This window comes from Notothenia rossii, assembly GCF_949606895.1.
Source record: "Notothenia rossii genome assembly, chromosome: 9".
In the NCBI taxonomy this organism is placed as follows: domain Eukaryota; kingdom Metazoa; phylum Chordata; class Actinopteri; order Perciformes; family Nototheniidae; genus Notothenia; species Notothenia rossii.
Window position 1 is genome coordinate 61,875,804 of NC_136907.1, and position 14,339 is coordinate 61,890,142.

The 14,339-nt window shown below is 42.9% G+C and overlaps 1 protein-coding gene across 2 annotated transcripts in view; it reads left to right on the plus strand.

Annotated features, from left to right (window-relative positions):
* The window catches only part of LOC307018167 (neurocan core protein-like), a 45,894-nt gene that overhangs the window by 24,473 nt on the left and 7,082 nt on the right, over positions 1-14,339 (plus strand). The window contains exons 12-13 of one of the 2 annotated variants that reach the window (XM_079648290.1): positions 5,030-6,121; positions 9,767-9,883. In XM_079648290.1, coding sequence (XP_079504416.1) covers positions 5,030-6,121; positions 9,767-9,883 — 1,209 coding nt within the window. The remainder of the gene's footprint in view (positions 1-5,029; positions 6,122-9,766; positions 9,884-14,339) is intronic. The other variant, XM_079648291.1, reaches the window with a different exon arrangement.

Below are 14,339 nucleotides of genomic sequence, written 5' to 3' on the forward strand. Positions count from 1 at the left end.
ACTTTGCTGCATGTGTTATCACCAAAAATGTGTTCCGTGAAAGTAAAGCAAGTTCATAATTAGATAGACATCGTGAGGTATTTATTTTCGGTACAGTTTATGTTGAAACCGTTAGAGAGAGGGGCACACTTGTTAGCCTGTTCCATTCTTCTTTGTTTTCCGAAGCCGTGGCTTGGAAATATACTTGCTTCGTTTCTGAAGGAAGTGACTTGGAAGTATGCGACTACCAAGCCAGTATCCTCGCGATTGAGAAACGGCCCCAGTCACATTTTTCATCATTGTTCCACAATGTTTATCATCATGAAATTAATATCTATATATTTTATTCTATACCTTAACTGCTTACTGTTTTCATACTTTATATATCTTAGCATATTCATACACACTGTTAATACTGCTCATACTGCTCACAGGCTGCTGTGTATCTAGTGTATTCATACCCCTCACTGTTTATTCATCATTCAATTAATTCTATATTTTATTCTGTAGACACTTTACTGCTTGTTGCACTCCTGGTTAGAAGCTAAACTGCATTTCGTTGCCTCAGTACCTGTAATGTGTGCAATAACAATAAAGTTGAATCTAATCTTGGGCAGGAACACATTTATTTACTTATTACATATCTGACATTAACGATTAAACACATATGTGCATTCTTTATAAATGCAAACCGAGTCAAGCCGACTCCGGAGGAGGCGGTATGCACCTTAAAGTTGTTTGCAATCCGCCAAAAAACCGAAAGAAGAAGAAGAAGAATCCGAGCTGTCCGACTTCAGGCGAGCTTTTTGAGACCTCCCCCGGCTGCGATCGGCTATTCTCGTCTACTTTCGAGACGAGCCGCAGCTCGTCTCAAACAAGCCTACTGGGTGTTTCTCAATCGCGAGGATGCTGGCTTGGTAGTCGCGTACTTCCAAGTCACTTCTTTCAGAAACGAAGCAAGTATGCTTCCAAGCCACAGCTTCGGAAAACGAAGAAGAATGGAACAGCCTAATAAGTGTGCCACTCTCTCTAACGGTTTCAACATAAACTGTACCGAAAATAAATACCTCACGATGTCTATCTAATTATGAACTTGCTTTACTTTCACAGAACACGTTTTTGGTGATAACAAACAAATGTAACAAAGTAAAATATTTACCAACACATGTTCTACGCCATTACATACTTACATTTAAATGTGTGCTGCGTCGGTTCAGCCATTCTCCGCAAGGGTTTTTGAAATTGGTCCGTGCGCAAAGCATTGTGGGGATTTTAAGGACGTGAAGTCTACCCATGTGCAGCCTCGAAATTACCCCCAAACCAAGGACGCGGCCTCGGTGGAATTCCAAGTATGCTGGAGATTGGAACAGTCCTTCGGCGGCACTCGATGACGTAGTATCCTTGAAATATTGGCTTGGAAGCCAGTTTCCTCGCGATTGAGAAACGGCCACTGTGTTTGTTGTGGAGTAGGCCACAACGTAGAGTGGCGAAGTCACGCCCATTTACTTCCGGCCCATGGGACCTTACTTCGGAAAAATTATGTATTGAAGTCAATGGAGAGAGAAAACGTATCTTTCGATCCCATTTGAATTGTGCCATGAATTACACATATAATGTTTGTCAATCTTAGAAAATCATTTCCATGTCAAAAAAGTCACAGTTTGTCGTAAAAATGTTGAAATATAAGACTATGAAAGCTAGAAAGACTACAAATCCCAAAGTCGCGTAAGTGATGTCATAACTGATGTCACAATTGTTTTCCTCCACTAAATAAGAGATAGCTAAGATAAAATAACTTTAACAAGATGCCTGTGTGCTTTATACCAGGTTGTGGGTCTTGTTCGTTCTTTCGCTTCCCGTCTGATGAAAGGACCTGGAGTGGCTGGATCTAGTTAGCTACCTAGCTATTAGCAAGCACGTTAGTTAGCATTACAGCCTAAGCCTTGTAATTTTTATTAGCCTTCACATGAAGTAACATTAATTAACCCAAAAATGTCAAACAGTAAGAGTAGTAGTCTTTTTTCTATTTCGTTTAGCATCGGCGATCTCTTGTACTTCATGCTATCTGCACAAATGGTTGACATTAAACATTAAAAAGACCAGGCGGTTCAGAGAGAATTAAAGGAAGGCAGGCAGGCAGCTTTGCATGACATTCTTTTGGACGTGTTTCCTTGTGGTGAGAGTGAGGGTAGTCAATCCCTTTTTTGGCAAGACAGTAGTGACGGCCATCTTGGTAACGTGTGTTGTTGTGCGAGACCAAAGATGTAGTTCATTGAGCGTTTCACACAAAACAATGTTACTTCACAGTTTTACGACTTTTTTTTTTTTTACTTGCAAACATCATATGTGTAATTTGTGGCACAATTAAAACGGGATCGAAAGATAATCTTTCTCTCTCTATTGACTTCAATCATAGACTGTAGACTTCAATACATACAGTAATTTCTCCGAAATAAGGTCCCATGAAGGAAGGGGAGGGACTTCACCACTCTATAGCTTTCTTCAGAGGCCTAACGGCCCGTCCACACTACAGCTTCGGCAGCTTCAAAAACGGTTTCCAACGCGTCTGCCCATTCACTTTGAATGGGGTGACGTCACGTTGCCTCGCTTTTCGCCGAACTGAATTGTGGGTAGCAGAACGGAGCTTTCCTGGCGTTTCAGGATGCAAAAGTTGAACAATGTTTAACTTCTGAAGCCGGAGACGCCGGAGTAGCCAGCGTCAGCCAATCAAATCCCGTTTATGCAAATCTGACAGTTCAAGCGCTAGCCAATCAAACCGCGTGCAAGCTGGGAGAGCCAGACCCGCAGTTCTCCTCATATTCCAAACGAGAAATTACGGTAGCAAATCACCCGGTTCTTTACGACCAGAACTATTTACTGGGATACAAGCCGGAGGAACCAGGCATGGAGGGAGGTGGCAGAGACAGTGGGTGAAACTGGTAGGTTTTCGCCTGTTTGGGGAGTTTATATATATATATATTGCTCGCATAAAATCCCCGGGATTTTTTGCTTTGTATGACGGGGGCGGGACATGCATGTGATTGGTTGTTGGTCGCGGTGCTCGAATAAAATCCCCAAGCTTCAGATACGCCCATCTCCAAGCTTTTTTTGAAGCTATAGTGAAACTACAGGCATCAAAAAATGCTTTCAACGCTTCGCCTCGCCCATTCACTTGAATGGGGAGACGTAGAAGATATTCAATCTTTGCCGAACTGCATTGTGGGGAGCATGGCATGGCTTTGCAAGCATCACGAGCATCTATCGGTATCAAAATGTTCAACTTTTGAGGCTCGATGCTTGGCATCAGCCATTCAAATCCCGTTTACGCAATTCCCGCCAGTACAAGCGCTAGCCAATCAAACCGCATGTATGCTGATACCGCAGGTCTTGACTATTTTCCATATGTCATAAAATGGAGGATAAATTAATCATTGCCGTGGCAAGTGTCCCAGTCCTGTATGACTGTACTCTGTTCACCTACCGGGACCTAAACCGGAGGAACCAAGCATGGCGGGAGGTGGCAGAGACAGTTGGTGAAACTGGTAGGTTTTCAACTGTTTGGGGAGTTTATATCCTGTTTACTTCGTTGAAAAAGCGGGCTTTTTTTTGCTTTGTATGCCGGGGGCGGGCGGGAGATTCCTGATTGGTTGTTGGACGCCTTGGGCGCGAGAAATCGCCAAGCCTCAGACACGCCCAGCTTCAAGATTTTTTTATGCCTGTAGTGTAGACGGGCCGTTACGGCTATTCAGTTACAGTACGTGGATTCACACTGTGGTTTATTGTTGTTAGAGCTCAGTTACGATAATGTTTCTTTAGTAAATTGAACTGAAAACCAGGGCATCCATCTCACAACTTCTGTAGCTGAAGAAGATAATCGATTTTATATCTCGTTTCAGTGTAACTGTAACTATAACAGTGAGAAACACAAACTCTGCAGGCATCGACAAACTTTGAGAGTAATGCCTTTATTGGCAGTTTAAAACCTTATTCCCTTCTGATTGTGTGATATATAGTCTTATGTTAGGCCTAAATAGCCAAAGACCTTGTCTTGTTCTGCTTCCCATGAGTTCAGCCTTCAGCTCTTAATTCGAGGCTCACAGAAAGAGACACTTGGATCATAAGGATGTGAATCTACAGACAAAAGTCCTTTAAAGCCCCTTCAACAAATACTCCATAGAACTGCATATGTAGTGGGATACTGTTAAATCCTTGCACCGTGAGTTGAATGATCAAGTTTCCTTCCAACAGGCAGAATTTAAGAAGTGAAATCCATCCCATCAGCCTGTACTCTTTCCTGTGTCTAAGTGGTTCAGCAGCTCTTCAGGTCTTTATAGGCTGGCTGTGGATTAAGCTTGGTGTTTGTTAAAACGTTTTATTCATTAAATTCTGAGGCTGTGGTGGTCTTTAGTTTCTGCTTCAGTGTGTTTTTTAAAGAGTATTTGGTCCTTCATCCATCTCAGTTTTGTCCTAATTATTTACCTGCTGTAGTTAACGGTGGCTGTTTTAAATTAACATTTTCCATATAGCATCAAGTCGAACATATCTGAGGTTTCAGAAATAAATGGTAGTTAATTTGCTGTAATTACAACTTTGATGCTGACATGAACAGCATTCATGAGTCAGAAACAGGTCATTACAGTGGTTCTGATGTGTCATGAAGGCGGCGTGATATTGTTTTGAAAGCTTACTCCTACATTCATAATGGTAGCACCTTCTGCTAATTGGCAAACAATTTAATCCTCACTTATCTTGCTCCCATTTTTTATTCATCCGCAGTGTTCTCTGGTTGCATTTATCCTTGTGATAATAATGTTTAACATACAGTAGTTTCTTCGCAGTGTGCGCAGGTTTGCATGCTGATCATATTGAAGTGTAGACGGCTGCTGGTACACAAACAGCTGACGGGCAGCTCAGACAGCTTAGAAGTGTTTGTTTTGTCTCCCTTGGCAAAGCAGAGGGAATGCAAGATATGCAGGAATACAGGATTGTTGCTTTGTTCATCCCCTCACTTCACTCTGTTTTTTCTTTTTTGTTTGTTCTGTGACCTCAGCAGGTTTGTTTTCTTGGGGAAGTTCATGGTTCAGCGATCCCTCGAGCAAAAACTCTACACCAGCCAGTGAAGAATCGCCCACTCGTCTGGCATCTACTTTGGACGCCTCCAGTAACTCTCAGACTACAGAGAGCGAAAAGAGAGGGGAGACTTCAGAGATGCTCACGTCCACCGCCTCCAGCTCTGCGCCCAGAATCGACTCATCCAGCGGGGAAACCTGGGTCCGCGTTGAATCAGCGACCACAACCCAGCCGGGGGACAAGAGGGAGGAGACGGTGACCTCCAGAGGCAGCGGCAGAGGAGGCAGAGGAAGGGGGAAGAAGAACAGAGGGGAGGACAGGAGCAGAGGAGAGGAGAAGGGGAAAGGAGAAGAAGAAGGGAGTGGAGAGATCAGTGGCGTAGAAGCAAAAGGGGAGATACAAGTTTCACGTCGACCAGCGGATTCAGGCAAACCAAGAGAAAGATCCAGAGAAAGATCTAGAGAGAGGGGCCACAGGAAGGGACAGTCCACTACAACAGCAACTCCCACCACTACTGCTGGTCCTCTGGGGATGACAACAACTGAAACTGTTGATTTATCTACATCTTTATTCCCGTCCACCTCTCCATCAAGCTCAACAGATACAAGTCCATCCCCCTCCCCGTCTCAGTCTGCTACTGCGTCCCCATCTCCATCTCCATCTCCATCTCCATCTCGTTCCCTGTTTGAATCTCAATCACCCTCCTCCTCCCCATCCCCAACTTCCTCACCTCCAGCCAATTCCCAAACCCCATTCCTTTCCACCTCACCTTCATCCCCTCATTCCGATTCCCCGTTTCAAACCGCCGGATCAGGAGACCCCGCTCCATCCACTCACTCAGACAGCCAGGAGAGCTCTACTGACCCCCTGCCCTCGTCTCACTGGGTCCCGGTGGAGAAAGCCGCTGTGAACAGCTCTCTGGATTATCCTACATTACTGTCAGGACCCCAAGACATGGAGGAGCCCGCCTGGTCTCACACTGTGGGGTCAGGGGCCCTGTTACCTGGCAACATGGAGGAGGAAAGTAACAGAGGGGGAGTCAACATCAGCAACATGACCCTCAGCCCCTCAGGTTAGTATTGTCTCTCTGTCCTCAGGTGATTTGGCATCCTATGGTGCGTCCATGAATCTGTATATTCATTGTAAATATTTGAAGCACATTTTTGATTTGATAACTTGACTAACGTCTTATTTTTGTTGTCTTTATATTGAGAATATTAACAATATGTGGACCCCACTGCTTTACTGTTAGGCCTGGAATTGCAGCTAAGCTAGCAGGCTGTTCTTATTCAATGATCATAATTTTACCACTGAAAAGTAATACACTTTTATTTATATAAAACCCATGTAATCAATTGGTATGTAGTCCATGTAATTGTTACCAAGGACGTTGAGAGGTGCCTTTAAGGAATTCAGGTGAAGGAGAATGATAAGCATCGATACCTGCATAGTGAGGAGTGCAAAATGGATCGACTGCTCAAGAAACACAGGAATCTTCCCAAGTGGGACGCTTTTTGTGGCCCAAGTCTAATGTGTACTCATTTGTTGCGTTATGATTCTGCACTCATTTAGATAAAAATGTAGACAGAAAATAAGGTAGTTTTTCGTACCACCAGAAACCTTTGTATAAGGATGCATTGAAGCTAGCTGTTGATGGTAAAAGTAACTCCAAATTAGAGGTTGACTGCTTCTTGAAGGGAACATTTGCCATTTTGGTTTCTTAATAAAATAAGTATAATAAGATCACAGGATGGACCCCTGTCTTGTCTAACCATTAGATTTCAAAGCTAGTGCTAGTAGCTGGTTAGCTTAGCTGAGCACAAAGACTGGAAATAGGGGGACACAGAATTAACTAATTGTATCTCAGAGCTGAGGCTCCCAGAAGTAACCACAGGTACAGTGGTGTAAGAACAACTTCTGCTGTTGAGTAATTCAACAGTCTGGATGTTTGATCGCCTGACTGCTTGTGTTCCTTCCTTGGACTCACTTGGTTGCAGATGAAATACATTGAAATGTACATCGTTATCATAAATGATAGGAATGAAGGCTGATGAAAATAAGACCCAAGTTGTAAATAAATATAAGTATCCTTTAAAATCACATTTCATTTCCTCCCTGGACCTTGCCAATGGCATATTTATTCAAAAAATCTCATTGTGTATTCCCTCGGCTGCACAGCTTTTATTTTCCAACGAAAGCAGAGACCATCTCCCCGCCACCGTTCACAATCTGTTGATTAAGTCTGCAGCTCAGTATATCTGAGTGAAGCTCCTGGCTGGCCACCTGGTTTACTTATTTTTCGCTTGATAATGAGAGCTCATACAGGGAACATCCTATCAGCCAGTGTTTGAAAGCCCTGAAGGCATCATGCTATCGCACATTTCTATGCTGATTTATTTTGCTCCCCCCTTTAAAAGCAGCTCACGTCTGCGGTATGAAAAAACAGCTGTAAACTGTATCGACAAGAAGCCGAGGGTAGCCATCTGCGCTCCTGGGGTACAGTATGAGGGCTGATTGATTGACTGACACCCTGGAGTCATGCAGGCAGAAGGCCACAAACACACAGTTACATCTTTGCTACACAAACACAATAAGTGGATGGATGCGCTGGCAGGAGATTGAACCAGAGTAATGGCTTACATCTCCCTCCCTCTTTTTTTGTACACACTCGGCTTCAGTTCAGTCCCTTGTGGGATTCATGGTTGTTGTCAGTGTTTTCTCTCCTGACTGGATCAGGGAGCATTTCATCAGTCAGTTCAATCAATGCGAGAGGAGTGAAAAAAAAAAGAATGGCCTCAGGTTAGGTTCAAGGACCTTTAATAGCAAAGCAAATTGTTCTCAAACAAACAGATGCAGACACTGCACGAATACACACAATGCTTTCAACTTCTCTTCCCTTGTCAGACCATATAAAAGAGATTTTTATCACTCAATCTTCCTCTAACATTTAAATGGTAGACGGTTTCTTTGTTTCTGACTTCCTTTATGTGATCTCATTCTCTAACAAAAATGCCAACGCCACCTGTGAGGTGAACGCGCTTTTCTGAAAATCATATTTCCAAAGTAAACTACATTTCCACCGTGTTCGTGGCTGTTATTACTCGAAGCAATGTGTGAAGTGTGGATTATTACTTTGAGGTATCTCAGCGTTTCCTCCTATTATCCCCTTCCTGTCCTATTTCTGTAAACGTATTAGTTAGATTTTGCTGTTGCCGGTTTATTGTTGGTGCCGGTGGTGTTGGCTGTGCAGAGCGAGGGACAGTCCACTCCGTCAGCTTCTTCCACGGACTATTGATTTTTCTGCACCACTAGCTTTAATGAACGGCCAATCGTACAAGGTTTATCTATCACAAATACTCAGACACACACACACACACACACACACACACACACACACACACACACACACACACACACACACACACACACACACACACACACACACACACACACACACACACACACACACACACAGTAGTAAATCTGCTTGTCATAACAGTTGGTATTTGTCAAGGCGTGCCATGCCCTTGACTGAAGCAGAGGGTGCGAGTGCATTTCGGCCTGAACTGATGTACATTAAATGAAATGCATGGTTGGCTTTATCACCTGACCTCAGCAAAATTCAAACCACGAGCCGAGGATTAGCTCGCAAAACTCAACATAAATCTTTGGACGCTATTGAGAAATCTTTCTTGTGTGATTGAAAACCCTCAATCCTTTATTTTTCTATTTACATTCATTTCGTGCAACATAGCAGCCGGCATCACGGTGATTCAGGCAGTGTGAGCTTGAAATGTCTGCCTCTGGGTAGCTATTGGACAGGATAAGCCTGCAGGCTAATCAGAGACAGATTCTTGCTCAATGTAGGCCTACCGTGTAAACACAAACCCACACACACACACACACACACACACACACACACACACACACACACACACACACACACACACACACACACACACACACACACACACACACACACACACACACACACACACACACACACACACACACACACACAATGTCAACCCCACACACCACCCCCTCCCAAGCAGTCTTCAGTGACGGAAAAGCCTGACAGAACAAAGACTCCCACAGCCAAGCTTTTTTGCGGCCAGGATGAACGAGTGGTGGTTTTCAAAGACCGTAGGTTGCTATAATGAGCGGCTCAGGGGAGAAACACGTGGTAGTGTGTCAATTGATATGGAAATGTATAATTGTGGAAGGAGACCACACACACGCACACGTTTAGGGGCTGAATAGCAGGGCCGAGGCACTCAGCGGGAGGTCTGTTCGTTTCTGTTGAGGATGGCTAGGGTCTGAAGTTCTCACGCTGCCCACTACGCTCGCTGGAGTGAGCCAAGGCCTCGCTTTCCATATGGTAACCATGACAACTGTGGCTGTGAGTGGATGGTGGGGTTGAGCCTCCTGATCTCTTTTGAAAAGAGACAGAGTGTGAAATGGATATGCGTGTTTTAACTATAGCTGGTGGTGGCTGAGCAGCAATGAAGGAAAATTAGGGTAATTTTCTTTTTTGTGTCATGCCTATTTATCTATGGAGAGGTGAGGGATATTCACCAATAATAAATACAGCTTGGATTCACCTGTTTGTGTTTCCATTTACATAAAGAAAAAACGTTTTTCCTTAACAGGATCACTAATTAGCTCCATTTTTACACCCCCCTACACCCCACATCCTTCTGTCTGTCTGTTGTAGACGAATCGGAGCCCTGCGTGACAAACCCATGTCTGCACGGAGGAAAGTGCCTTCCACAGGGAACGGGCTACAGCTGCTACTGCCCACAGGGATACACTGGGGAGAACTGTGAGATTGGTGAGTGATGCTTACACACACATCCCCCACATAAGCACACATGCATGTATCCACACATTAGCATGATTAAGTCAGCCTTGCTTTTGTACATATTGACGTAAGGCCCTCCAACGGCCTATTGGCAAGTCAGAGGCCAATATACACGTTATATTTAGGAAAGACATTACGTTTTAACACGGGTGACAGGTTCAAATCAAGCCATCAGAGTTGGGTGACGATAATGGTCCCGCAAGGACTAACTCTTAGTAGATCCAAAGGTTTTGTTCTATCAACAAAAATTACTTACTTGCAGTCAATTACATTTTTGAGCTGAATTGATTTCTTGTTTCTGGGAATCCAGTCAAGGCCTCTGTTAGTTTTGTCATTGGCAGAAATAAATATTTAATGGCGGAAATCCCAGATTCGGATCAGCAGCAAGAACAAATCAATTGTTCCTCACAAAAGGGCCTTGATCTCCAAGAAACTTCATGGAAATCTATTAATAGAGTATGATTCGCTGCTGACAGAAGCAGCAACTATCAGCAGAGAAACATAACCTCCTAGTATAAAGATGGCTGAGAGGTGTTGATAGCTGCTATTTGTGATTACAGCTTCAGAGGTTACAGATTATATATATTATACCACAGGATGTCAGGGCCAAAGGGCTGCCATGTTGTACAAAACAGATTGTGACCTGCAGGAACGGCCAGACAAAAAGCGACTGACGGTATCTAGATTCAAAATCTTCTTCACCTACACACAATTTCCTCTCTTTCTCTCTCTGCCGATTCCCCTTTTGTTTCCCCTATTTGTTTGGCTGTAGCGTGGTAAGGTCATGTTTGAATAGACCCTTTTCATTCAAGGGAGAATTTTGACCTACCAAAGTTTTGTTCATGCCGATAAGAAATGGCCTACTCAGACACTTAATGCAATGGAGCCTTTTTAATGTGAATGTATACAACCGTGCTTTCCTGCTTTGATATGCCAACATGCCTGGAAGAGGGTCTATTATGTTCTGCACACAGGTGTAACTCTGTAATGCTGTAGTCGTTTCAAGGAAGCCAGATGTGATGTGTCTTTAAAGAGGATAATAAACATCTGCAGCCAACCAGCTGACACTAGGCTTATTGGATAAACTCCTATACGGCAGATGTAAGCAAAACATAAACAACACATTTTTACCAAGGTGTGTTGTGGATGAAATGGGAAAACTCCACCCATAGGCTGTCACTGTAATATCTTATTTGAATCATTGGACCTGATGGGGCTATACACACCCTCATGTTTTTTGATTTACTTTGTCTCAGGACTGTGCTTGCTTATTTCACAGAAAATATTGTTGAAGTTTTTAGTGCTTTTCCTACCAACACAATTCAAAACCTCTCCTAGGAAAAAGGCCGTATAAAAAGATACTCCTTTTTGCTCCTGCTTGGGTGATACAACTCACAACTTTAACATTTTTACTGGCACATTTACTTTGCTGAAAAATATTACGCAGTTCTGCCCAACTTTACCTTGAGCGGGGGTAGTCAATCAATTAATCAAAATGTATTTATACAGCCAAATATCACAAATGATTCTCTTTACGGGGCTTTACAGTAGCAGCTATAAATGAAAACGTGTTTGCAGGGACTTTAAAGGCCCAGATACACCGGCCAGTCACCTGAGAAGTCGCCGACGCCGACACCGACTGTTGCGTCGCCGGACTCTCCTGCGTATTTGCCGACTTCGCGCACTGGAACACACTGCAAATCCGAGCCGAGCACGTATGAACTGCGCATGCGTGAGTGGCAATAACTCTCCTTGCCAGTAGGCGGCGGTAATGTGTATTCATCATTCAAAAGAGGCAACAACCGGAACAACCGGAAGACAGAGAGGAAGAACAGACTCCGTGATATAAACAAACAACAAATAGTGTTTTTCTTTCCATTTTGACTCTCGTCCATTGAAAACATGAACGAACAGGAGCTCTATAAACCGATGAGGTGAAATAGCCGTCCGTGTGTGTTCCATCTTCCATTTTAAATCATTTGTTTACCTCCCTCACTTCCGTTAACGCTTCTCATGCACTGATTTGCTAGCTGAACAGCCAATCAGTGTTATCCCTTTGTCCGACTTCCGGTGGTATTCCCGACGCCGATTCGGCAAGAAAAGGCGTCAGGTCGGCAGAAAAGACCCGACGGTGCGACGCACACCACTCCGAATAGGGCGTGCCCACGCTCATGTTCGGCCCGACTCCCATTTACTGCCGATTTCGGGCCGGTGTATCTGGGCCTTAAGTCACTGGTCTGGTATACAAATTCTCAGCAAGGTTCACAATTAAGAAATTAGTCATTACAAATTAGTCAATTCAAATGTTTTCACTGTTTATATAAAGAAAGTTACCCTTTTAATAGTTATGGTTGTAGACCATTTCAGGTAGTTGAAATCAAGGAGCAGTCCTGCTTTGAATAATATCATTGTATTGGGGTGAAGTAAAACTTTTTTTCAGGTATTTAAGACATGATGTAGTCAATGATTGTAGATTTAATCCCTCGTGACCTACCTTCAACTTTAAAACCCAACTGTATACCTAATTCAGGGACATTCTAGTTCCCCAAAGCAGGCACCTGCACAGAGGCACACTGATGCTTTGACATGGAGGTTTAAATCTGCCTTAAGGGTCGTAATCTGTCAATAATGTATAATCAGCTTGTTTTAGCAGCCATTCCTCATGGAAGGTATCACTTTATGAATAAGTAAACATCACACAGTCATGTAATCATTCTCATCTGGGTGTGAACACCTTCAAACAAACTGAGAGCCACTGTTCAGTGTCACAGAATGGACGGACAGACATCCAGCTGATGCGTGGGTATGCTAGAGGGCTCTGTTATGGATTTGCAGAATTTGCAGTATTATTTCTCTGAGGAGCAGCTTCCCCGCTGAATAATGGATGAGAGGGACGAGGGGATCAGATGTTTTGTGTTCAACAACAAATAGCTCGTATGATTTTAATAGAAAGAGTTGGTGGTGTGTGTTTACTTATGAACCAACACAGCGAGAGGTCATTCAAGGTCTCAATAAGTCCAGGTGCATTTCATATCAGTGTGACATTTAAAATGATAGGCTAAGTTTTGGTTTTATTTAAAGCATTTAACAAGTGTGAGGCCTGAGAAAAAAAACGTTTAATATAATAAAACTTCTCTTTCAATTTGAGGAAACACTTTATAAAACACACATGTTTTATTTCCTGATTGATTTTCTCTTGACATTTGGAGTTTATTTTACAATTGAAATGAAGGCTGAGTTGCAACCACTAGGTTTCAATTCATCATTATTTAAAACATCCGTTCCTTGACTCAAGTTATCAGAGTTGTTTCATCCGTTTCTTACAGTTTCCCTAAAGATTGATAAATCCAAGATGCATTTTATACTCAGATATGGTTTCACTGTGTCATTCCTCATTATGTAAAACATGTCATCAAATCTACACAGTGTGTCTTTACGTGATATAAACCAAGCTGCGAAGAAGGGTTTCTTCAATAAGAAAAGTGACATTTGAGTTCTTATTCTCTTCAATTTCTATTTTATCTTGCAGACAAACAACATTGTTTAACCGATCGCACAACTTTGAGCCTGTTGGAGTGAAAAAGCATTAGCATAAATCTGTGTTTTCAGTTCCCATATCTGTCCTCTAAAAACAGCCTCAGCTGCCATTTGTATTAACAGATAGACAACCTGTGCTGTCAGATTAAAGTTAGATTAAACCCTAACCATTTTGAAGAAGCAGCAAAACACTTTTGAACATACAGACTCAAGAACACCTTGCAACGTTCTTCATTGATAAACCACAATTTATTTCAGAAAAGACTCCTTGCCATTGCAACCGTCTCTCTCTGAAGGTCTTATTTGAGTTGTACGGTCAGTTTGATCTTTCCGACACAATTAGCTATTTATAGTTACTGCCCTTTTTAGTCTTTTCAGCTTTTATTTAAGATTTGAGGAAATACTTTGAGGTGCTTTTAAACTTATAAGGAGCTTTCTTTTTGCTCTCTACCTGTGAGTTTAATAGATTCAGTCCTGGGTATCCGTCGTACTGGGTTCAAAAAGAACTCACCGTGGTGAAAGGAGATTACATTCCTTCTATTTACAATGATAAAGTGATACTTTACTGATCCCTGTGGAGAAATGTCCCTTTTGCTCGCATTTTATTCCACAGAGAGGTCAGAGAGCACAGTAGCACCGCAGCCCTGGAGCTGGTCTGAAGTCTGTTGGTGCTTAAGGCTTCTCCAGTAGGTGGATGGTGGAAAAGAGGGGGCTTGAACCCAGATACTCTGCTCAGATTCACCCTCTCTGCTGTCCATCCCACCAGAAGTGTGTCTACACTTTAAATGCTTTGAAGAAAAACCATTGCAACGTGTTGTTCTTCCCAAATTCAGCCTTTGTTTAAAACAATTGACAAAAGAAATAAGACATACATCAACCTTACGCTTTG